This window comes from Pipra filicauda, unplaced genomic scaffold (genome assembly GCF_003945595.2).
Source record: "Pipra filicauda isolate LSUMZ 115617 unplaced genomic scaffold, ASM394559v2 scaffold205_size1947385_pilon, whole genome shotgun sequence".
NCBI classification, from domain to species: Eukaryota; Metazoa; Chordata; class Aves; order Passeriformes; family Pipridae; genus Pipra; species Pipra filicauda.
In genome coordinates, this window is record NW_024104316.1 from 868,364 (window position 1) to 892,267 (window position 23,904).

Sequence of the window (23,904 nt, forward strand, 5' to 3'; positions counted from 1 at the left end):
CAGAGCCTGAACCAAACTTCTTCCTTCATCTCCCAGCCCTGCAGAGGCCAGGGCTCAGCACCCCGTGGGTCTGCAGCCCGGCCTGTGCCTCCAGAGCCGGCAGTGATGCTCCTCCAGAGCTCGCTTGAGCCTCTGTAACCCACAAGGCAGGTACTTAAGAAGACTCTTCACATAATAACCCACTTTGGTGCCCCTTCTAAATCCTCAGGAGACTCGTTACACCCAGCTTGGTTTAGCATGAGGCATGAGCCTTGAAATATTAACAGATCCATAATGAGCATCATCAAGCATCCATTGCAGCAACCCTGGTTGCTGGAAACACACAGGTACTTTTTAGACAGTAAAACACAGGTACAACCCTGGAAACACACAGGTACTTTTTAGACAGTAAAACAGCATCTAATCTGCACACAGAGGCAGGAAGGTCAAAGCAGATTCATTATTACAGCAGACAGCAGGTGCAAGTTGCTCCCAGGACTTTAAATATCGTGGGGATTTTCCTATATGCAGGTTCAGGAATGAGGCACTGCCAGCCTGTTTGGGAACAAACAGCCAACACTGGAGCATGAGTAAGCAGAAATCCTTTGGCTTCAATGCCAGGCTTTCTGCTATTGACTTTTGCACTCTCACATACTTCTTCTTCACGAAGCTCAATCGAGCCCTAAGCCAGAAGTAGTTTTGGTACAGAAATTCAGTACTGTGACTACAAAGAACTCCACAATTGATGATATGACTTGGGAAAATTTTGCTAAAAGCCCAGTAATTGGAAAAAAAGCCCTTGACATGCCCATCTTAAGGATATAATATTGTATAGGTAAGTGATCTTTTCTCCTGCTCTAGGTAATAAAAGAACTAATATATTAAAGTAAGAAATCTATAACCACACAGTGTCTCTCTTTTCTTTTAAGGTACTTGTCTATTTTCAAAAATGAAGCAATAGTACTACAAAATAGAAAGAACCATAAGTATAGAAAAAGTCCACAGGAATACAGGAAAAGGAATACAGGACTAAAACTCTTGTAATCCTTGGAGAAAAAAAAAAAAATAAGATAATGTATTTTTTAAAGCTAAAACTCTCCTATTGACCCCTAATAAGGAGTGTAACCAAAAGGTACTGGCTACCTCACCAGAAGCTTTACCTAATGAGAAGGAGTTGAGGTGCAGATGGAAGATTTCTGTGTCTGCAACACCTCTGCACCTTTTGACTGGCCTGTTTGAAAATCACTTGTAATCAATCAAGGTGTTTGGCTGTGTAAGGGTGGGAGGGAGAGCTGGGGCGAATGAATGAAAGCAGGTGAGCAGCTGGTGAGGTGGGGAGTTGGGGGTGTGGTCTCTCTTTTATTGCTCAGGGCACTCGGTAATGGCATTGCTAAAATCTTATCTTTAAGCTCATGAGAATTTCAAGTTAATGAGAATGTGGTACATCTGAAACATTTCTGTCTTCTGTTTGTAGTAAAATCCTGAACAGAGCTTTCCTTCACTTTTGGCTTTCCCTCTGGTACCTGCAGTGGTGCTGTGATGTTTCAGTGACCTTCCTTTTGTTATTCCTGTGCTCACACACCAGGCACCAGACTTGCACTGACTGACTTCTGTGGGCCACGGGTAATTAAATCGTTCAGCTTAAGGGTTGATTCTTTTTAATTTCTTCTTAAACACTTAAATCACCTTGTCACGTGTTCTCGGGTTCTTAAGCGTTTGGATAACGCTACCGAGAGGAAAACTACTATTCAGCTTGTAGGGGAAAGTGGTGTGTAAGAAAGACTTTGACCTTTTCAGTCCTACCCTGCTAGGCTTTTACTGTAGTTTGCAGCTTTTCAGTGTCAGTCTCCTGGACTGCTGAAGATAAGGCTCTTCCAAAACAGAGGAGAGAGCAATTCGTCACTGGGCATGTGACAGTACAAGAGCCCTAGCTAAAATAAATGTGATTGAACAGCACACTTAAGAAAAATGTGATACTTTTTCTGAAATTAAACCTTTACCTCAGCTTGTGAGCTTCAGAGTCCTCCTATGTTTTCTGAAATCTCTTCAAGTTAAAGCACAAATCTGAGTAGATGCTTCTGTCTTATGCATAATAATACCTTTTTTGGGTTTTTGTCCATGTAGGACACTGAAAATGGGAACATAGCACTTTATTCCTGGATTAGTCCTGCTTTTGTGGACCTAATCTTTACCAGCTGATTGACAGCTGATCTTTTCCCAGTCAGACCATAACCTTTGTGCACAGCTGTGGCACCAACAGCCCCAGATGGAAGCACCTGCCTTTGAGGGAATACCGGGCAGTTAAACATCTCATTAAGAACAGCATCCTCTTGTTTATGCCTCTGACTTTTTTCTTTTTCCTTGTGTAATTATACTATGTGATGGAGATGAGGAGTGTTACTGGAGGATTTTGGAGCTCTTTCAATCATACTGGATGTGCAGGAAGTCCTCTGGGAAGACTACAGTGAGCCTTGGCAGAAAATCCATAGATTCTATAGGACATCCCATACTTCTCACCCTGCTTCTAAAGATCAGCCCCAAACCCATGTAATTTTGGGATAGCATTGGTGTGGTAGAGTAGTCGGGAGAAGGCTCTCAGTCATGTGGGAGAAGAATCATCCACAGTGATTATGTGCATGACTGTGATTAGATTTATTGCCAATTCAGTGCCTAAAGTTTGCCAGTGCAGTGTCTAAATAACAGCACTGTCATCTGTGGTGCACAATGCTGGGATGGCTGGTTGCCCTTAATGCAGCTTTGCATGACCTTGGGGACTGCTCTGTGAGGGTCATTCTTGTTCTGCTCCTGGCCTGCAGTCCAAAGTCAGACAGATCTACATTTCATTTTCCTCCCTGGAAGAATTGCAGCCACTATCTGCTACAGGGAAAGTGAGTTGGGAGACTTCAGTAAACTACATCTAATATAGACAATTAGTGAAATGATCTACGCTTGTCTAACCTTTGCTTATTTAAACAAAAAATCAGTGAGATGAAAAGAAAAACCTATAGACTTTTCAATAATGTGGCATTATTGCTCCACAAATGAGATAATGAGGAAGCATTGATCCTGTTGGAACAGCACAAATACATCCTGACAGACCATGGCTACAAATGGTGCTCTGTTCACCTACTGACCTCCAGGAAGCAGCGTTTTCCAAGGAGGGCTTTTGGAGAAATGGGAACATGGTCCTGGGGTCTAGTGAAAGGTCTGGTATCCAGTTCCACAGTGTGAAAGTATGACCGATTAGTGAAGAGAAAATCAGATCACAGAGCAGGAGGAACCTTGGTCCTCTGCTGTTCTGATAGGAGTAAGTGTCCTTCCCAGGGAGAAGTCATATTCTTCCTATGGAGAAGCACATTGGAGCCCCAGGCCAGCAGCTGGCTGTGATGCCAAAATATGAACTGTATTTACCTGTGTTGAATAGGGGAATATATCTGTTTTCAAGAATCTTTAGTGATACATAGAGCTGTGTAGTGTCATTTAACTGTCTGAGAATTGTTTTCTTCTGTGACAGGCCTGAAAGCATTTCTTCCTTATTCCTTAGAATTTTTAGTTCTTTTCAAGTTATTTCTGTTTATTGTGGGCCAGGGGGGTACCTGGCCTTTTGTAGTCTCTAGTCTGCCAGGATCTGTGGTTTCTTTTCCACTTATCCTCACTAAAGTGTTGTTTCAGTCATCCACCACACTTTCCCCTGAGCTCTCTGATTTTCTGCCTGCCTCAAAGCACTTCCAAAGCAAAAAGCCCATCCATTCATCCCAAGCCCGACATACTGCTGATCCCTGGTTGTGCTGGTTTTATCCCTTCAGAAAGTACAACTCCTTTCCCTCAAATCCCCAAAAGGTCCTTTTTATACCTTTTCTCACTGAATTCCTTGACACAGGTGCCTTTGCTTCTGCAAACCCCCATGGCCACAACCCCAGCCTTATCCTTTGCTGTTTGACACCTCTTCTAGGGCTGGAAGATGGAAGTGTTGGCTGGTATTAAGGCATCTCTGCTCTTTTACTGTTTTCTGTGGTATCATTTATTCACAGGTTTCATCAAGTTGCTTTCTCTTTCTGCCTGAGTCTTATAAAGACAGTGAGTTTTTACAGAATTGGCTTACAATTTGTGAGTGCTGTGTCTGCTTCCCTGCCAGTAAACATCATGAAACCCTTTACATTAACTGATCTCTGCCCTAAAAGCCATTTCCTCACTGCCCTCACAGGAGGGCTGTTCAGGGCTGCACATTTTGGGCGGCTGGAAGCTTTTTTCTGACGTCTTGCCTAACTGAACACGCATCTCCCTGGCTTCCCGCTGCCTGTCTTAAGTTTCTGTATCTCTCCTGCCTCCATGGCAACATTTTCAGGCTGTCATCAGAGCATTGCTTTGCTCTTATTTTGCTCAGCTAACCATGACAAGCTCTTTGAATGTCTGCTTTTCTGTTCCCTTGGCCATCCCTTTGCTGCATCCGCTCTGGTCAGAGGTGTCTTTTCTGTCCACTTAACAGTGAGCAGCACGGGCACCACTTCCAGCAGATCTTGCTAGAGGTTTCTGTTACAATGGTCTGTAGGGGAATAACTTTTTCTGGTTTATAATTTGATTTCATTTAACTTTCCTGTGGGTGGTGACACTCCAGTGGCTGTCCAGGCTAACCAGTGTACAAACAGCGATGAGTTTCCCAAACGAAGAGTTTCCAAATTGCTGCAAAACCACAGCTGATTAGTTCCTGGCATTTAGGGATTTTTCTTAATCAAACCTGGAACCTGTGCTTTTGGTAGTCAGCAGAAAAGCAAAATCTTTCAAAGCTTTGTCCATTTCACCTTCCTCCAAAACACGGAGGCAGAATCCTGGCTTTTCTAAGGATGAAAGGAATTGGGAAAAATTCCCCTAGGCAGTTGAGCACTGCACCTGTAAGGGTATGGTAATGCCTGTAGGGCTTTGGGGGGATATTTTCTTCTGGACTGGGCTAACCAGGGTTGTCCCCACTGTGTAGACACCCCGTTCATGTTTCTGCAGCTCAGTTCCCCTTCCCAAAGGAGTGATGTGCAGTATGGGTGAGAAGACTGCAAGGTAATTTGATGCTGTGATAATGTCAGCACACAGGGAAGTGGGAGACTTACCCTAAAGCATTAATTAAATGTTTTGATGAAATGCTTGCAAAATACTTCATGACACTTCTTTAGATAGAAATTGCTGTAGGAATGTAAAGCAGTGTTAGAAAATGATTTCAGGTGATTGTGTCTGCATCCTGTAGCAGTTGAAGTTCTAGCTACAGAAGCAGGGCTTGAACGACAGCCAAGTCAGTAAAATCAGGATTACAGATACAAATTGCTGCAGACACATACATACAGAAAGAGAAGAGTGAGATTCTTTCAGGACAGAAGACCGTCAATACTTTTTTCGGGATTATGCAATCTATTCAATAGCTTATTTTTCTGGATAGATCTGCTCTGGAGTACTCCCTACAGTCTAATTGGCATGAATGCCCTCAGTGCTCAAATTAATTTTTTCCTAGCAGGGTGAATCTTTATCTCGTCCTTGTCCAGCCAATGCAGCATTACAGGTTAAAACTCAAGTTAATTTTTGTTGCTGTTGAATACCAGACACTGCAGAAAGATAGATAAAATGGTCCCTTTTTGATAATCCTGTTTTCCATGTAAATCCAAGCTAGGAAGGAGATTGTCTTAGATGAGGACAAATTGGGAAGAGCTCTCAGGCTGTCTGATCTCTCTTGTCTGCTTTGCAAAAAAGAATCAGATTAATGAACGTAATCAGATTAAGGCTAAAGAAGGGAACATATCCAGGGGGCATCAGAACTCTGCTGATACCAACAAACTGTATGGAAAATCAACGTTATGGGCCTAACATTGCTCTGTAATTTAATTAATGGGAGCAAATAATGGCTTTCAAAGAAGTCCTGAGTGATGGCAAGAGGAGCTTGGTCTTCCAGAGGGCAAAAAGACCTGAGGGAGCTGGGGAGTGGCTCTAAGGCCCTGGTTTAGGTCCTCTGGCACGGTGGCTCATGGCTAAGCAGTGTGGGCCTTCTTTGGGCACAGGGTTTGGTGCAGTTAAATCTGCCCCAAACCATCTCTGCTCTCAGCCTCACATCTCTGCTGTGTTTTGTGCAGAAAAACAACACTGTAGAAAACAGAGGATACACCCAGAGCAGGCAGAGACAGAGATGACTGAGGTTCAGAGAGACAGGAATGAGAACGACAAAAAGGAGACGTGTGAAAAATGAGGGGGAACGTGGTGAAAACAGAGTTAGAAATAGGGCACAGAAGGGAAAATGATTTATAGAGCAATATTAGACCCTTAATGTTGATTTTTTTTTTTTCCACTGCCTCCAGCAAACCGAGAGCAAGATGCACCACGCCAGGGCAGCAGTGTACTGCTGGGTCCTGAAGTGGCAGCACTCTCACCTGCTTATCTTTAGAGAGCAGGCATTTTAAACTTTTTAAGAGAAAGTAAGAATGTGGTGGAAGTGGGAACACACAGAAGAAAGGGAGAAGAGGGTCAAGAACTTGAGGGAAAAGGGCCCTTATTATGGTTTCTGATCAGATCCATTTTCTGTTTCTTCAGTGCCAACTGTACCTTTCAGGAAATAAAACAGAATTCGATGCTTAAATTCTGCTGGTTGTTACAGACTCCCAGCCTGGGCTGGCGTCAAGGCCAGCACTGGGTTTTTGTTTTCCAGAATGAAGTGTATATCTCCCTAAAAATGCCCAGGGGTTTTCTTGCTGCATTTATTACTTCGTTTGAATTTGAAGTTCTCTGAGACAGTTTTCTGGGGCAACAAATGGGATGTTTGATGAGAGGTCTTCAAGACCAAGAGGTAGAGATGAATGGAAGCAAAAAGAAATATGAGACTTGAAATGGGTGCTGCCCAGTTTTCTAATTTTTATTTTTAAATGTCTGGCTGATTTGTCTAGGAATTGACAAGTTCTGACTGAGGTTTTGTCCCTGTTTGGGATATTTATAAATTCTACCCCCATGTGTCCCCTCTGGATCTATTAAGCTGTGAATGCATATTTTAGCTGTGGCCTTTTATCTGGGGCATGTCAGGTCTCTACTCATCACTGCTTTTCTTGAATTTTTTCGGCATTCAATTGTCTTGGAAACATCTCTGGCTCTCTGTAAAATGTGGCTCACATCAGTTGTTGGGATCATACACTGTCACACAAACAGATCCACAGGACAAGGTTGTTTTAAGCTTTGTTTTCATATAAAGCAAAGCTGAAATTAGAGGGGCAGATGGTGGGGCCTCTGACTTTTTTTCCCTGTGTCTCCCATACTCAGCTGAACAGAGGTTTAGCACCTCTCAAGGCAGTATTTCCTTTTGGGAAGGGTGAGGCAATTAAATGTGTGAGCAAAAAAAACCCAAACAATAAATCTGGGGGAGGAGCTAATGGGTCATCACCCCTGGCTGCCATGAAAGGATGGGAAGACAATGGTGTGGGCTGTGGAAAGGTCTCATTGCAGTGGTGGCTGGCACGGGTCATCCTGCAGAGTCTGCACGCTCCCAGTGAGCTCATGCCACGCTCCCAGGGGTTGGAATTGCAAAGGAGCAGGTGACTGCAGCTACCAGCTGGTTCCCAGGTGACGCAAGAGTGTGCAAATCCAGGCAGATCCCTTGTCAGCACAGTCGTGTGCGTGCGTGTGCAATTTCTAGGCTTAATCTGCATTCTAAAGTGTGTGTGTTGCGTGTGAGCTTTCTGTGGAGCTCTAGAGCATGTGTGTCATGTGAGGTGAGGCCAGAAAAGCAGATGTCCTGGCCATGCCCCTCCTACTCGGGGATTGGAGGTGCTCAGGGGAAGCTGGGACACACCTCCCGGACTCACAGAGACAGCAGCAGCTTCTGCAGGTTCAACAGGCCTCTGCCCTTTGGTCAAACAAAAACCTGCGGCTCCCTTTCCAGCACCCATCCCCTTCTTTTGGTTAACCAGAGAGGAGGAGGATGGCCTATGCTGAGGAAGACAGGTAAGGTGCCGTGAAACAGGGGATGCACAGACATCCTGGCTGGAAAGGGGCTGGTGAAGTTGCATCGCTTTTCCTCACCTCGTTTTCCTCTCCTTCCTACTGGGCACTCAATAAATGTCAGGCAAAGGCTGCTCAGAAGTAAACATCATATTATTGAAGAGGAATCTGGCCATCTGCCTGTGCCAGGTGCTGGTATTATGAAATATGGCAGCGGTAGGTGACCTTGGGAGGGGTTATGGGCCAGGAGAGACAACTGTCTCATGTGGAGAGGCATGGGCTGCGAATACGTATGGCTGCGTGCCCCCAAACCAATGCTTTAGCTGTTCATTGGGATATGTCTGCTTTTTTTTAACGTGGATTTGCTTTCAACCGACCCAGGAGCACAATGAGGGGTGGGGTTTTTCGTGCCATAAAAGATCTGTCACCGGTGACAGTCCTGTGTTTTGCGACAGAGGCGTTTCCGCAGCGGATGACAGCAATCACAATAAAGGGGATTGTGTTTTCAGCTGATCCTGTGATCTAATCCAAAGCGATGCTACTGAGCACTATTATTAGGTGTGCATTGTTGGAGGCAGAGTAGCTGGAGGGGCCTTTGTGCTACATGTATTAATTCAAGCTGTCAAAAAGCTCACACGGGCCTCGTGCTCACGCGGTTCCAGGCTGAACAATGTGGTGGGTGACCCACAGATCGAGCTCCCCCTCTGCTCCTGCTGTGCAGGTATCTCCCTCGCAGTCAGAAATTATCAGTGCTCGCCAGCCCCTTTGATGTGTGCATCTGGAAGGCTTCTGAAAACCAAATACTGCAGGCAGATTAATTTTGGCGTGGCTGTGCTCTCAGCACTAGGGACAGCTCTGACGTGCCCAAAGCCTTTGGGATGGACAGGGCTCTGCCAGGCCCCTGCACGCCGGCTGGAGCTCCATCCAGGCAAGGAGACATGTGGAGCACTGGAGTTTTAGTTCTTTGGATAAGAAGTATTTTAATATCTTCTGTTTAAGAAGAGAAAAAAAAAAATCCCTGGAACTTGGCACAGCTCAGTCAGTCCCGATATCTTCAGCAGACATCAAGTGATTCATCCCGCACTCCTAAAATTTCTGAGGATGTAGGAATAATATCCATTCTTTAATGTTATTTTGCAAGGGTGTATGCACCTTTTTAAAAAAAAAAAATATGGAGACAAAGGGGATTATGGTCAAGAGGAAGAGCAGATCCTGGTGACCTCATTCTTTTCTCATGCCTGCCACAGGTATGTCAAAAACTTGGGTATTACATATAAATTCTCTTGGTTCCCTTGAATTTCTAAACAAGGATTACAGTTATTCAATGGAGAGATTGGGTGAAATTGTTCATTAATGTATGTAAAGCACTTTTAAAGCTTTTGTCTGGGAGCAAGCGATAATATAGTCAAGTGTAGACCTCATTAATGTCATTTTCACAGCTCCTGCTTATTTCAGGAGCTCATGGTACACTTGGAAAATTCAACAATATGTGACGGTAAATAAACTTCCTCATTTCCAGACTTTTCCTTCGAAAAGTGTTTCAGCTAAGTAGGCCTCTTCATTTTAATCCATGTATATGGAAGTTATTTCTTCTTATTGGATTGCAGGTTTATTATATTTTCGGGCATTTTTGACATCACAGTTTGTAACTGGGAACATAAATCTGTTGTGCAACACATTGGACAGGACTTGCAGTAGGAGCTGGACAGCTAGGAGAGGAGAAGCTCACAGAAAATATCTGTGCAGTAGCTACCTACCCTGTCAGTATAAAGGAAGAAAAACCATAGACTTGAGATCCTCTATTTCAGTGTCTGATACCTCAGTTGGACGACTCAGTTGTACACAGGCAGTCAAATCCTCTTAGTCAGTGGCCTGACACCTCCTGGAGTGAGGAGCACCACTGTGAAAGCTTTTCTGTATATCCTCTAAGGCTGCAGACAGCAGCATCACAACATTACTGAGGTTCACACCTCTGGAAATCAAGAGACTTGGTTAAAAAAAAACCAGAACCAAAAGATAAACATTCATGAAGCAGACGGTGAGTGCTTATCAGCATCGCAGGTGATGTAAAATTGACTGGAGGCCTCGCAGTGTCTGATTCTCTCACCTCTCAATAAGCAGATCAGCTTCTTATATAGAGAACCTTTTTACCCCTGCCTGCGTTGGTTCACTCCAGGACCTCGTCCTCTACCTTGTGCAGTCATTAATTCTGCTCATCAATGGTAACAATCGAGTTGCTACCAAGAACTGCTGTTGGTGCCCCTGCTTTTGAGGAGAGTTTCCGATCGACCTTGGTATTGACTTTCAGGAGGTATCTGCATTGTCTTGTTGGAAACAGGATTATCGGATTATTTCCCTATTGATCGCGTTTCAAAACTGTGATTAAAGCACCTGAATACTGGGCTAAGAGGTTAAAAATTGAACTTCTCTCCCCTCCCCTGAGACAGCTGCACGACTGTACAGTGTACACACTAATGCCAGCTTCTATCCCACCTTCTGGCAGGGGGGCTCAGTGCTGGATAAGACTTTTCTTGCCAAGGTACTGGAGCAGTCCCCCTCTTAAATCAGCATAAACTCTGGAGCCCAAATTCCTGGTTTTCACTTGTTTTGATGTAGACTGATGTCCTTGGGCCTCTTGCCTAGGACTAGGCTGTGCCCCCTGCCCACTCTGCGGGAGAGAAGAGGCCGAGTGAGATCTCCATGTTTATCCTCCTGTGCTGAAGGCACGAGGGATCGAGGAGGTGGGTGTTTGAGGTGTGGTACCAGGCCCTGAAGGAGGCACTGGGAGCTGATGGCACTCAGCGCTTACAGAGATTGGCTCCTCCATCTCTGTAGGTGATTCTTGCCCCATGTCTCAGTAGTCAGGCTACTGCAGAGGACAGTGTCTGCTTTTTCATCAGCCCAGCACTCCAGCCATGCTGTTCAGGTGCCTTTGGAGTTCCATCCTCTTGGATTTCTCCATCACAGGCTGCACATCCCCGTGCACACTCATATAGTTTGCAATTTCTCAGTCTAACTGTGCTTTTGCCTTCCTTCAGTAACTCTGGAAAGACCAGAGCCCATCAGAAGCAGGAGTGGTTATGCCTTGTGACATTTCTGTGATCTAGGTATCATTAGCCATTCTTCAATGACAGAATGAAACCGGCAAAGATGATTCAAATGCCTTCCCTGGGTATATACATGAGATTAAAAGCGATACATCTTCAATAATAGCAGTGAAGCTTCTATTATTATAGCCTTAATGAAATTTCCTTTTCTTTGCACCTTTTCAGGACTTGTATCCTTTGAAGCTTGTTCTTTGAATGGGTTGATAGTCCCCCTGACCTGTTTTCCTTCTGCAGAAACAGCTATGAGGTGTACAAGGAAACAGCAGATTGGTTACGTGCCCGAACCGTCCAGCGCCCAAAAATCGCCATCATCTGCGGATCCGGACTGGGAGGCCTGGCTGAGGTGTTGGATAACAAGACAGTCTTTCCCTACGAGGACATCCCTCACTTCCCACGGAGCACAGGTCAGCACAACCCCAGGGCACCAGCGTCCCACCCCTGGGCAGCCCTGCAGCACAGCCTCACACAGATCACTGGAGTCAACGTGCACCGCTTGGCATCGCCCTGCACGCCAGTCCCTCGGTGCTGAAATGCGTGCTCAGAGTGAAAAAACATAAACACCATAGCACAGAAATATGTGTTTATTTATTTATTCGGCTCCCAGCGCCTGCTCTCGCTGCAGAGCAAAGCCATGGCCTGGCAGACCCCTCTGAAGCCCCAAGGCCTTGAGACTTGTGAGTGAAGTGACGCTGTGTTGGTTTGCAGTTGCAGGGCACGTTGGCAGGCTGGTGTTTGGGGAGCTGAGCGGGCAGCCCTGCGTGTGCATGCAGGGGCGTTTCCACTCCTACGAAGGCTACTCTGTCAGCACGGTGAGTCCTCCTCGAGGAAAACACTCAGGCGGGGGGAGTGTAAAAAAAAAAAAAAAGGGCAAAAAAATGCAAAAGCGACTGCTTGCTTTGCTGTGTAGATGCACATTTTTAGCTCTCACCATGAACTTGCGTTGCTCTTGAAATCGGTCTTTCTTAGATTTCAGATTTCTCCCCGGAAAATAAAATTGGGAGTTCAAACCAAGAGGCTTCTGCTGGGTGAAGGTGATGCTGTGCAGCCACACAAATTGGCTAACCCTGTTATACTTGCAGGGGAAAACAGTTTATCATACAAGGCAGATTAATTTACATTCTTTAACTCAGGCAGTTTAATCACGATTTAAATCAGCAACCAGAAAACTCTGATAAGAATAATCTATTTTAATCTTCTTTTGCATTTGTATAGTTTACAGCTTTTTTTTTTCCCCTAGAAAAAACTCCCTGGCTACTGCAACTTGCTGTACCCTCCCAGCTAACATATAGGAGTGTGTGGATAGTTGCATTTATGCTGCCTAACATACACATATGTACATTTCTGTTAGAAAACACCAACAATATTTACTCTCTGACAGTGTTGTGTGTTCTTTTTTCATTTGGATAGCTTTGAGATTTTCCAGGTGGCTGAGGTTGATTTGTGTTTGGGTATAAACTGCAACATTTGGCACCACTCAGCTTTTTACAGAAAAACAACTATTTTAAAATCACTCAATATGTAACTAGTTTTATCAAGACATGTTTGTCTGAAAGAAGTGGTGTCCACAGTTAGGAAATTTTCTGCTCACAGCTCCTCTAGCACTTGAGAGGGAGCAGCTATCATCCCAGTTCCTTTGTGACTCCTCAAAATAAAACTGTTAAAATTTTTTTCCGGTTCCCAATTTTTCCTTAACTTTGGATTGCACTCCAGGGCTATATGCATAAGTAGTCACTTCAGTCAGCACAGTGGTTTGATCTCTGCAAGACCTTGGCAGTGAGGAAGAACTATCTGCATGTTCTTTCTGTACCACCTTCATTTGACCTTAGCACAACTGCAGGAAGTGTGGGCTTGGATTTTAATGGTGTTCATTACAAGATTAGGTTTTAATATGTTTAAAAACCATTAAAATTCTGTTTAGATTAGAGGAATGTTTAGAATTGGAGAAAGTTGGTTTGTCTCTGTATATAGACCCTTCTTTGCACCCACCAATTGTGATACTACAAATGCAGTAGCAGTAGCTGTCTGTTGGCTGTGATATTCATTGCACACGTGCCTTTGGTTCTTCCAGGTCACCTTTCCCATCAGGGTCTTCTTTCTCCTGGGAGTGGAGATCTTGATTGTCACAAATGCTGCTGGAGGACTGAATCCCCACTTCCAAGTGGGGGACATCATGTTCATAAGAGACCACATCAGCTTGTTTGGCTTGGGAGGGCAGAATCCACTGCGTGGACCAAATGATGAGAGGTAAAAAGGCATCAGCTCCATGTTACCAATTAATCCTTTCTTCCTCCAGCCACAGGCTGGGGCTGCCTGTTGTGCCTGCTGACAGATATTTACTGAGAGTAGAGTCTGGCTCCAGGTATGCACAAGGGAAGAGTTAAAGCAATAGCTGTGTGTGCTGTGCCACCTGCCCTGCCCTCCCCAAGCACCCTGCCTTGGCTGTTGCTTACTCTTACAAGCCCAGAAGGTTCTGTGCCATGCAAGTAGGCTTCTGATCCTCTCCTGACATGACCAGCTGCACCATCTGCCAGAGACCCACTGCTGTCTCTTCTTGTCAGCCCCTCTCTCTGCTGGTTCCTCTTAATTGAGCAGTTGGTGAACTGCAGTGTCCCCAGCCTGTGTTTACCAACAGCCATTCCTGGTGTGATGGAAGGGGTACAACAGAGGCCAGGCAGTGAGAGCAGGGCAAAGATAAAACCTCTGATCTCCTGATAACCACACTTGTATCCAGGCTGTTAAACTGGGGTGCCATTGTTAACAGAATGGATTCATTGAAGGCATTGCTCTGATGAGAGGAGGTTGTCTTGGCAGCTTCTTCAGAGACCTCTAGATCTACGAGAGTGACCTGCTGCTGGTTGAGCTGGGAAGTCAGGTTTCCTGTACTGGCTGTGTAGCAGAATCTTTACCCTGTGGCCAGTGCAGAGAGGGGCTTCCAACATATCCTCACCCCAGACTGCAGTTGCCACTGGGCATAAAGTTGCTTTGAGAGGGATTTTGGACTAGGAGACCTTGAGGTCCCTTCCAACATGAATTTATGATCCTAAAATCCTTCCAAGACACCACCAGTCTGGTAGGGTGGAAGGCAACCAGGATGAGCAAGGTCATGCCACTGAGAGGTTACATTCCAGGTGAACCAGTGCTCACAAAGAGAAGCCCTTTGGCTCTCAAATGGGGCTAAAAAGAGTGAGGACACGTCCACTGGAGATCCAGGCTGAGCAAAGGAAAGCACATCAGTTGTCAGGAAAATACACATGGAAGCAGTAAAGATCCAGTGCTGTCACAAGCAGAAAAGGAAGAGGCCAGATTGTGACAAGGAGAAAATGGGAGCAAGAATTATTTCCTAACGAAGCTGGCAGGAAAGAAGACTAGAAGACAGCCAGATATGTGAAGCCAGAGGACAGGCTGGTGAAGGAGGTGGTAGTTTATGAGCAAAGAGTGAGTTCAGATAATAAGATGGTTAAATCTGTTGTTGGGTTGGTACCTTCATCCTGAAAAATGGACATGTTTGCCGGGCAGGCATCTGGATTGTCCTTGGATCTTTCCAGAGAGAAAGTTCTGCTGAGAATAAGGTGGCCTGCCTGGCTTTCCCTTAGTTAGTTCCTTCCTGATATAACAGCAGACCTGGCTCCTGCTTGTGAAGAGTCTGAAAGGTGCTGGCAGCTGCCTCGGGAGAAATAACCAGTGTGCTGCGATTCCATGGCGAGAGGACAGTAGCCATCTGAAGTGGAACATCTTTACATCTTTGTAGGTAGTGCTGTGGGTTGGAGGAAAGAATGATCAAAAGCAGAGAAGCCACATGGAGTGTTTAAAGCTCTCTGGACTTGCATAATTGCTCTGGAGCAGGAGGAGAAACGCCAATCAAACAACTGCGTCTGGACAATGTTCAAAGGCAGCAGAGCTGCCTCATTGCCTCCCAAAGGCAGCTTCCTGGTGAAGACTGCAGTGCTCTGGGAGGTGACTTTTGCACTGCTGACCAAGGCATCAAAATGGGCAAAAGGTCTTTATGAATCAGGTTTCAAAGTATTGCAGAGCTTTAGCTGAGCAAACTCCTAAAATCCTGTCCAGCTGAGCTACCAGGAAGGATTTATCTAAGCACAACAGAGCAAAACCAGAGGCAATGAAGTGATGTGGAAATAATATTTTTTTAATAAATTAGAGATTGGCTTCTGCATTGCTGGCCATCCTTCAGGAAAGGGAAGCAATTTTCATAGTGATGAATACTTATTGCCTTTGACCAGAAGGGAAAGTTTGTTTTTATTTATATAATATTTATTGTTTATAAAAACAAAATAAGCCACCTCCTGCCCTAAGCATTCAGCTGGAAGAACATGTAAACAAGCAGGAGCTTTAATAGCCTAAATGAGGGACCTGGTCCACTCCTGCTGAACTGCACTGGTGAATATGGCTGGGAGTTTATTTTCCAGGTTTCCTCAGTGGCAGCATAACAATCTTTGCCATCTACTCTGCTCTCCATGAGCCAGTAGAAAGATTCACTCCATCAGGAGCAGGACTGAGCTGTTATCTTAAGACCTAAGGCAAGCAAGACACCCAGCCTTGAAGCAGAGGATGAAGGCTACCTAAAATATGGCCCTGGAGCTCCAAGATGTTAGGAGCTGCCTGCTGGGGTGGGCCTGCTGGGGTGCTCCATCAGGGCCTGCTCAAACCCCCTCCCTGGGACAGCCTGTGGGACTCTGTGCCTCAGGGAGCCCAAAGGGCAGCAACTGTTTGGTGGACAGTGTTTAAAAGTCACTATGAGCAATTACTGGGGAGAGAGAGAACTGGCCATCAGTGCTCCCTGGAGACAAAAGGAATTGATTGACCATTTCAGGAGGGTTTGTGCAGTAAATAAGCAGCGTCAGACCTTCCAACAGCCATAACCTCTGTGTGCTGAGAGTTTTGGGTGATTAGATCTAGCAGAAATGTCATGCCCAGAGAGGTGGTAGATGCCCTGTTCCTGGAAACATTCAAGGTCAGCTTGGACAGGGCTCTGAGCAACCTGATCTAGTTGAAGATGTCCCTGCTCACTGCAGGGGTTTGGATGAGATGGCCTTTAAAGGCCCCTTCAAACCCAAACTATTCTATGATTCTCTAATTTGAGAATGATCTGATGATAAGGGCAGAATGAGAGAGGCTGCCCTGCCCTTGACATTTCCCCTCTCCCCAAAGGATGAGCACCCCTGGACTCCGACGGGGGGGGGGGAAGGTCGCGGTGTCACACGGCTGTGTCCTTTTACTGCCTTGCAGGTTTGGGGTGAGGTTTCCCTGCATGTCAGATGCTTATGAACAGGATCTGCTGGGCCTGGCAAAGGAGAGTGCCCAGGAGCTGGGCTTCCTGAGCTTCACCCGGGAAGGAGTGTACTGTGTGCTGGCCGGGCCCTGCTACGAGACCGTCGCCGAGTGCCGGGTGCTGCAGGCGCTGGGAGCCGACGCCGTGGGTGAGCCCGGGCTGGGCTGGCAGGGTTGGTTGGGCACATGGTTATACAGTTAATTCTACTCAAGGCTGACTTGCTTCAGTGTTTGAGTCTCTTAAGTCTCCTGGGGCTGGAGGAACAAGCTCTGTGTGTTTCTGCTTCGTTCTGCAGTGGCTTAGTGCAGCTCCTTGGGTGGATCTGCAGAAAGTCCCCGTGCTTACGGCTGCCCAGGGCAGGGATGCCAGCACAACATTGTGTTTGTTTCCCAAACACAAGTCTCTTATGCTCGGATGGCTCCACTTCACCAGAGCTGAGTGGGGCCCAATCAGAAAGAAAGTCTTTTTCTAATTTTTTTTTAAATTCTGACACCGTGAAGATTTTCACTGTGCTTTCTCCCTACAAACCAGCCCTCCATAAGAGTCTCGTTTAGGAACAGTAATCATGGATACCTTCCCAACTATGCACAAGGAAAGTAAGGGCCATGATCCATGTGATTCCTCCAGCTTGGCCCCCGGCTCGTGGAAGTCTGTTCATTAATACTTTGCAGTTTCATTGTGTGTGAGGAAAGGAGCTCAGCTCCCCTCAAAGCCGTTTTTCTTTGCAATAGGTTATTTAGCTGGGGAAGAGAAGAGCCAAATGACACAGCACATCAGTACTTCCCTCAGCAAGGCTGCAAGCAGCCTGACACGTCTTGAGGAGGGAGCTGTGGCTCAGGGATCAAATGCAGGAGGTTTATTGTGCTGAGCAGAGTTGTAACTGTAGTGCTGCAGCAATTTGAGCCTTCTAAGTGTCACAGCCTTTAACTATTGCAGGGCTCAGGAACAGAGAGGTGGGGGGAAGGAGACAAGGGCATGTGCTTTGGAGGTAGGATCGTGGTTTGCAGCCTTGGAGAGATTTTGTTTGGTGTAAATCCCGACTCATTCTGGTCCTTTCCTTTCCCACCACAGGCATGAGCACTGTCCCAGAGGTGATTGTGGCCAGGCATTGTGGCCTCCGAGTCCTTGGGATCTCCCTCATCACCAACAAAGTGGTGATGAGCTATGACAGCCAGGAGAAAGCCAACCACGAGGAAGTGCTGCGCGTCTCGGTGGTCCGGGCTGAGGCCCTGCAGAAACTGGTCACACACCTCCTGGGGAAGTTGGGGGAAAGCACAAACTCCCTGTGACCCCCCAGCCATTCAGCATTCATATCCTAACGTGTGAACACTAGCAAGTGCTGGGGGAGAGCCGTTGGTGGGACTGTCCCCTTCTGCTCTCCTCCCTTTGAATAGACCTCTTTATCTTTGTGCTTTGTCTGAACAGGTGCAGAGGTTTGCTTTGAATCCTGCCAGAATGATCCCCTTGTTAGTAGCCAGTGGCCAAAGCAGGTTGCTGGCACTTAAACACTCTGGCACATTCCCAAGCCCCAGTGTTAGCAATGTGAGCTCCAGCTCCCCCTCGTTCTGTCTCTCTTGGCACAACACCCTCCTGCCCGAGCCTCTGCTCCCCCATGCCACAGGAGCCTGTCAGCAGTTGGTCCTGGGGCTTGGTGCCTGCTGGCCTGCTTTGGTGGGGCCTGGTCTGAAGCCAGTGGAAGTCCACAAGAAGACTCTGGATTTTGGATACATGAAACGGGCCAGGCTAAAGGTGAGATCTGCCTGGAACAGGCAATGCTGCAGAGCAAGTGAATTGCAATTGATTTTACAGCTTGGAAAACCACTGCATTCCCATGCATGGGGTTGTGCTCCCTTACCATGCCAGATGGACTCTCAGAAAGTCCCAACTTTGCTCATTCTTGGCCTCTCATGACCAGCTGCAGAGCTCAGTAGCTGTTTGCTACAATTCAGCTCTCCCCCAGCACCCCTCACACCTCTCTGCTCTGTCTCAATTTACAGGGGATGAAAATGCAGCCCAACAACAAGGCATGACCTATCTGTGCACCATGTAAACATGGCCAAAACAGAAATCCAGGTCCAGCTCTGCCTGGACGTGTTCTTTTTGTTTCTGGATGTCTTGGAGATCAGCAGCTTGAGCACTGGAGATTGGTTCCCTGTTGGTGTCACAAGACAGAGAGATCAGTTTGACCCAGTGTTTCACAACAGCTTTGCTCCAGTGCTGCTTCTCCTGCAGCAGATGTTGGAGCACCAATGGTCTGAGGAGTTTAATAATGTGAAATTACAGTGGAAATATTTTGGAGCAGGTGTGATATTTTTCTGGCTTTCCAGGTCCTCTTACATAAAGAAGTTGAGCCAAGCAGTGAGCAAAGGACAAACAGGAGAGGCTCTCTTTTACCAGTGTGCTGATGGTCTATCAAGGAAGGGGAACATTCACCAGAATGGTGCATTATTCATTGTTCCTCAAAGGTCAGGCTGAGCCGTGGATGCAGCTGGATGTGAAACAGTGACTGTAATTATTAGATAACCTTTTTCCCTTCATTTATCTTGGAGTTCTCTATAAAGCCCATCATGGTCATAGTTAAATGTTTTCAGTTGACTCACTGGTCTGAACTGAAGACACCCAACTGGTCATGGAGAGCTCCCAACCTGCCTCCCTAAATTTAGCTGATCAGTTGTTTACCACTGACGCTTGCCCTCCGTCACAGCCTTCAGCCTTCCTTGACATTTCTTCCAGGTTTTTTTTCCAAATGGGTATTTGCTTGAAGCCCTTCATGCTGCAATTACTGGTGTTGACTGCAGCATCCGTGGTGCAGACATTGCCACCAGGAGGAACAGCTGTGCCTTGAATGTCTTCCATGAAATGACAGCACTTCAGGAGTGGGGGAGATCTTGGGTGACCGCCCCGTCCCCTTCTCTTCTCGTGGGCAGGGTTACCTGTGCTCATTCCTGACAAATATCTGCCCAGCCTGGTCTGGAGGACTTGTGGAGGGGGAGGATTCATTGCTTGTGCTTTTCTGGCAGAGTCACTTGTTCAGCAGCTCCTGGTTCTTGGAGGAGCCCTCAGAGACAGCAGCTCTTCCCATTTGGTGGCTCTGACTGTCAGGGCAGTCTCGAGGACCAGCTCTGGTGGTTTTCTGCAGAGGGGGAGAGACTCCAACTCCGTCTTCCACAGGGCTGTTGCCTTTTCAGATCTAGCAGGAGTGAAGTGCTTGTCACGTGGGGCAGCACAAGCAGCGAAATACGAAAAGTGCCAGATGCGCAGAGCAGGGAGGAGCCACTTCTACCTGCTCCCTTTTCAGACTTGCCTCAGTATGGGCTTGCTACAGGGCAGGGAGAGAGCAGATGATTTCCCCTGCCTGGAAAATGGTGCTTCACATTCATCTAATTAATACTTGGTAAATACAAAGTCTCTCAAGTGGGAGTGGAAGGCAGCTGTGCAGCTCGCTGTAGCAGGCAGCAGCCAGAGTAGCTAAGGCTGGGATTTCAGCAGGCTCCATTAATTAATCAGAGTCAGGCTGGGCTGTGATGTTGAAGGGAAGCATCCAAAAAAACCTGCTGTTGTGCTGGTGCTTTTCAGGCGGGGTTTGAGATGAAGAGGGGCTTGGCAGCAGCACCTGCTTCCAGCAGGCTGGGCCTGCTCCTCTCTGCAGCTGTACCGGAGGCAGATCCCCTGCTCTTGTGCCTGAATGCGGCTTAAATGCGACTTAAAATTGAATCTGAAAATCACCCTGCAACTAAACCTTGGGCAAATTATGTCTTTTTTTTTTTTTTTTTTAAGAAATATTTTCTAAATAGCGTTTGAGCCCCTAAACAGTTTGGGGCTCTTCTTTCTGCTGCTCGGGGTTGGCTTGGATGGCCCAAACTCTGCGTGAGTGTCCTCATTTTTGTCCCTGTAAGTGATGAGAGGGAAGATGCCCTGGGCACTTTGGAAAGGATCTTATTCATGCTTTATGGGGGAGAGGGAGAATACAGTTAACAGAGTGGGCTCGTCTGGCTTTGGAGATACTTTTAATACAATTTTTTGAGTTTTTTTAAGTGCCGATGAATTTCAAAAGTCTGAAATACAATGGTGCAAGGCAAGAAACTGAGGGAATAAAACCTGCTGTGATCCTGAAAACAGTGTTTTTGTTTGCTGTGCCAAGGCCGTTGTGCAGAAAAGAGGGAGGTGCTCAGCACTCCTGCACTCAACCCCAGGCTGGAGGATATCCCTGGGGGACCCCACAGCACCACATCCCTGGGGAGCCAGAGCTCAAAGCTCTGGATAAGCAGGACCAACGTTTGACCAGCACTTTGGGCAGGTATTTCTTACTGATCCCACCAGGCTGAGGAACTTATGGAAAAAATACCAAGAACCGAAGGACCTGGACTAACTTTTGAGCAGCTGGAAGGTGTGGTGGGCTGTAGTGGTGCCAGTGCAGCAAGTCACCGTGTGTGCTGGAGGCAGGACACGGGTTCCTTGGTGCTGTGCCTTTTGTTTAGTACTCTTGGTGCTTTCTGGCCACATCCACGGCTGAAATGAGTAGGTTGTGAAACAACTTTGGCTTTCTTCATTCCTGTCCTCTGTGCCCCTTACCTACTTCTGCAGCCCAGGGCATTATGGTCATAGGGATAAGCTGGAAGATGCACAAAAAGCTAAAAAACCTGACAGGTGGTAAAAGAGCCCCAGATTCCATGATGATCCTGGCTGGATTGGGAACACCACCAGCACGGGCTGTCTCATGTGGTTCTACCTGTGGCAGGGGGATCCATGGAAAACCTGTGTCCATGCAGGGCACAGCTGGCACAGCTCCTCCTTTACTCCCTCACAGCCATGGATCCATGAGCCAGTCTGGCCCATCTTCTCTGCCAGCCTTTTCCTTTTCCTTGCTCACCGTTCCAGAGAAAGCTTTTTGGATCATGAGTTCCTGCTGCTTCCAGTCCCCTGGAGAAGGTGGAGGTGTTATATGGATGTGAGATCCACATGAAAGTGTGAGGCCAAGAGGAGAAATCTCTGCCAGAGCCCTTTGCTGGACCGTATAATGAGTGTTTAAGTAGAGATCTCTGCTGTTATCTGCAAAACAACCTTGCAACCCCCAAAAATTGGTGATGTGATCCATCCTGTTTCCTTTGCAAGGCTCAGTTTTCCAGACTTCCTTTTACATGAGGTTTGCCTTTTGCGTTCTTTCTTATATAAAAGTAAATCAGAAAGCTTTTAAAAGCCTGTGCTGTCTGCCTCAGCTCGGCAGCGAGCGTGTGCCTTGCCTTCAAGTTATCAAAATTCCCTTAGATGTTTCTCTTTATTGAAATCCTGCAGCTGAATTAAGGGGGTTCTGCTATAGTACTGTGTTGTTCGGGTTTTTTCTGAAAGCTTTAGGTCTTCACTGCATGGATTTCATGTGCTGAAAAGAATTAAACTCTTGCCTGCCACAATGAATGTGGAGAGCAGGGGGGGAGTGATGTGGGTCACGGCAACAGGGCTGATCTTGGAGCATTGCTGAATTAAAATCTGACTCTCTCAGCAGCATGGTGGGCTGCAATTTCCAAAATCTGATGGCATGTTCAGAGAGAATCATAAAATATCCTGAGTTGGAAGGGACCCACAAGGATCATTGAGTCCAACTCCTGGCCCTGCACAGGACAACAGGAATCACACCATGTGCCTGAGAGTGTTGTCCAAACACTCCTTGAACTCTGTCAGACTGGTGCTGTGACCACTGCCCTGGGGAGCCTGTTCAGTGCCTGACCACCCTCTGGGTGAAGAAACTTTTTCTAGTATCCAACCCAGGAAGTAATTTAAGAGCTGGGACGTGGGTGAAGGCTGGAGGGAACCATCCAGCCTTTTCTCCTGCAGAGGGGACACGCCCTGTGCCCAGACACTCCTGTGGGAGATGGCTTCAAACAGAAGAACAATCATCACTTGCTTTCCTTGCCTGAAGCTTCACAGCCCTCTCTAGAAGTCTTTCTCAGCCTTAGCAAATCCCTTCCTGCAGCAACGAGCCCCTTTTCCTGCTGGCAGCTTGGGGAAGTATTTCCCCAGAGAAGGCAGGGAGTGCACCCAGAGCCCAAATTTTGCTCCCAGGTCCCACCTTGGACCAGCCTTGTCTCTTTGTTAGCAGAGACCTGGGCATCGTGGAGCAGTGGGACTGTGATGGGCTGGTGACTCAGAGCCACCCCTGTGCTGGGGCTCTGCTCCCTGTGGAGCAGAAGATGGACCAGTGTCAGGTACCTGTGCTGCTTCTCTCCCCAGCCTGGGCACAACTGGAGACACATCCCTAAACCCAGCCCTACAGAGGCAGTGAGTGTCCCCTCTCAGCCCCCAGGAAAAAACTGCTCTGGAGGGAGGGGGATAGAAAAGCAGTGGGCTCGGCTGGGGAAAATTGCTCTGCAATAATGGGAAAAAGAATGTTTTTTTGGGTCTAATCTCTGTGCCAGAGCTCAGGAAATGTGAATGGAATACCCAGAGCACCGTTCAGCATGTCATGTGTGCCTGAAGGCTGTGTTGTGCAACAGGGAGAAGGAGAAGGCCATCTTGCTGCTTGGTGTCCCAGTCTGGCTCTTCTCGTGGGATGCTGGTGCAGCATCTCCCTTCCCATGCCTGGAGTCGGGTGTCCTGCCCTGCCCCAGCTTCCCACGGCGTTAGAGCCAGGTTTGGTGCCACCTCCATTGCACTCAGCTCCCCCAGTCCCCAAGCCTGCATCCCCTGCCATTCGTGGGGGGGCACCTCACTTTTTTCTGGCCAAGAGATAAAAATGAAAGGTGCCAGCACCTGGCAGGATGGGCAGTCCCCTGGACAGCTGCCTGCTGCCAACTCCGTCCCTGCTCTGCACACATCTGAACTTCCCTGGTGCCTTCTCATCTTTAATTAAGCACTTCCATCGGCTCAGCCTTCTTGCTGGATCTGAATTCCCCCCCCCCCGTAGCCATGGCAACGCTTCCCCTGGGCAGGCTGCGCTGGAGCCGGTGACAAACCCCACGTGTGGCTGTTTGTTTGGGCCTGGAAATTTCCCTGCAATTTGGGGAAACTTGGGAAAAGAGAATCCCACAATGAGCTGGCGAGCAGCAAAGGGAGCCAGGGTGGGAAACGTTTTTTGGGCTGAGCATCACTCCCATCCCTCCAAGGAGCTCTGTTCCAGCAGGGATGGCAGAGCCTTGATCTGGAGGTTCCTTGGTTTTTCCTCCAAAAGATGGATGCAGTCCAAGTTTTGTGTCCTTGGGTGGTGAGTGACAGCCCTGCTGTGGCCATGGCATGGTCCCTTGGTGGTGGTGACAAGGCACTGCCTTGGCCCTGCTCCTCCCACCAGGACCCCCAAATCATGAGGTGTGAAGCTGCCGTGAGGCAAAAGGACAGCGACACAGGTGGGGTGACACAGGGAAGGGACATGGTGACAGGGGTGAGGCTGGGGGGCACAGGAGGGGATGCAGGGACTTGGGGAAGGGATGGAGTGACAGGCAGGAGGAGGTGGCAGGGCAGGACTAGGTGACAGGAAAGGGATAGATGACACAGGGCAGGGGTGGGTGACATGGGGCAGGGGTGGGTGACATGGGGCAGGGCAGGTGGCACAGAGCAGGGGGAGGTGACAAGGCAGGGACAAGTGGC

At 47.5% G+C, this 23,904-nt stretch overlaps 1 protein-coding gene across 1 annotated transcript; it reads left to right on the top strand.

Annotated features, from left to right (window-relative positions):
* The first annotated feature begins 7,794 nt into the window (after nucleotides 1-7,794).
* Nucleotides 7,795-17,751, top strand: LOC113985414 (purine nucleoside phosphorylase). The gene is made up of 6 exons (XM_027716180.2): nucleotides 7,795-7,938; nucleotides 11,277-11,446; nucleotides 11,748-11,851; nucleotides 13,111-13,286; nucleotides 16,287-16,477; nucleotides 17,401-17,751. Exons 1-6 carry the CDS (start codon nucleotides 7,916-7,918, stop codon nucleotides 17,616-17,618), a joined length of 882 nt encoding a protein of 293 aa, XP_027571981.1. The 5' UTR covers nucleotides 7,795-7,915; the 3' UTR covers nucleotides 17,619-17,751.
* The last annotated feature ends 6,153 nt before the right edge of the window (nucleotides 17,752-23,904 follow it).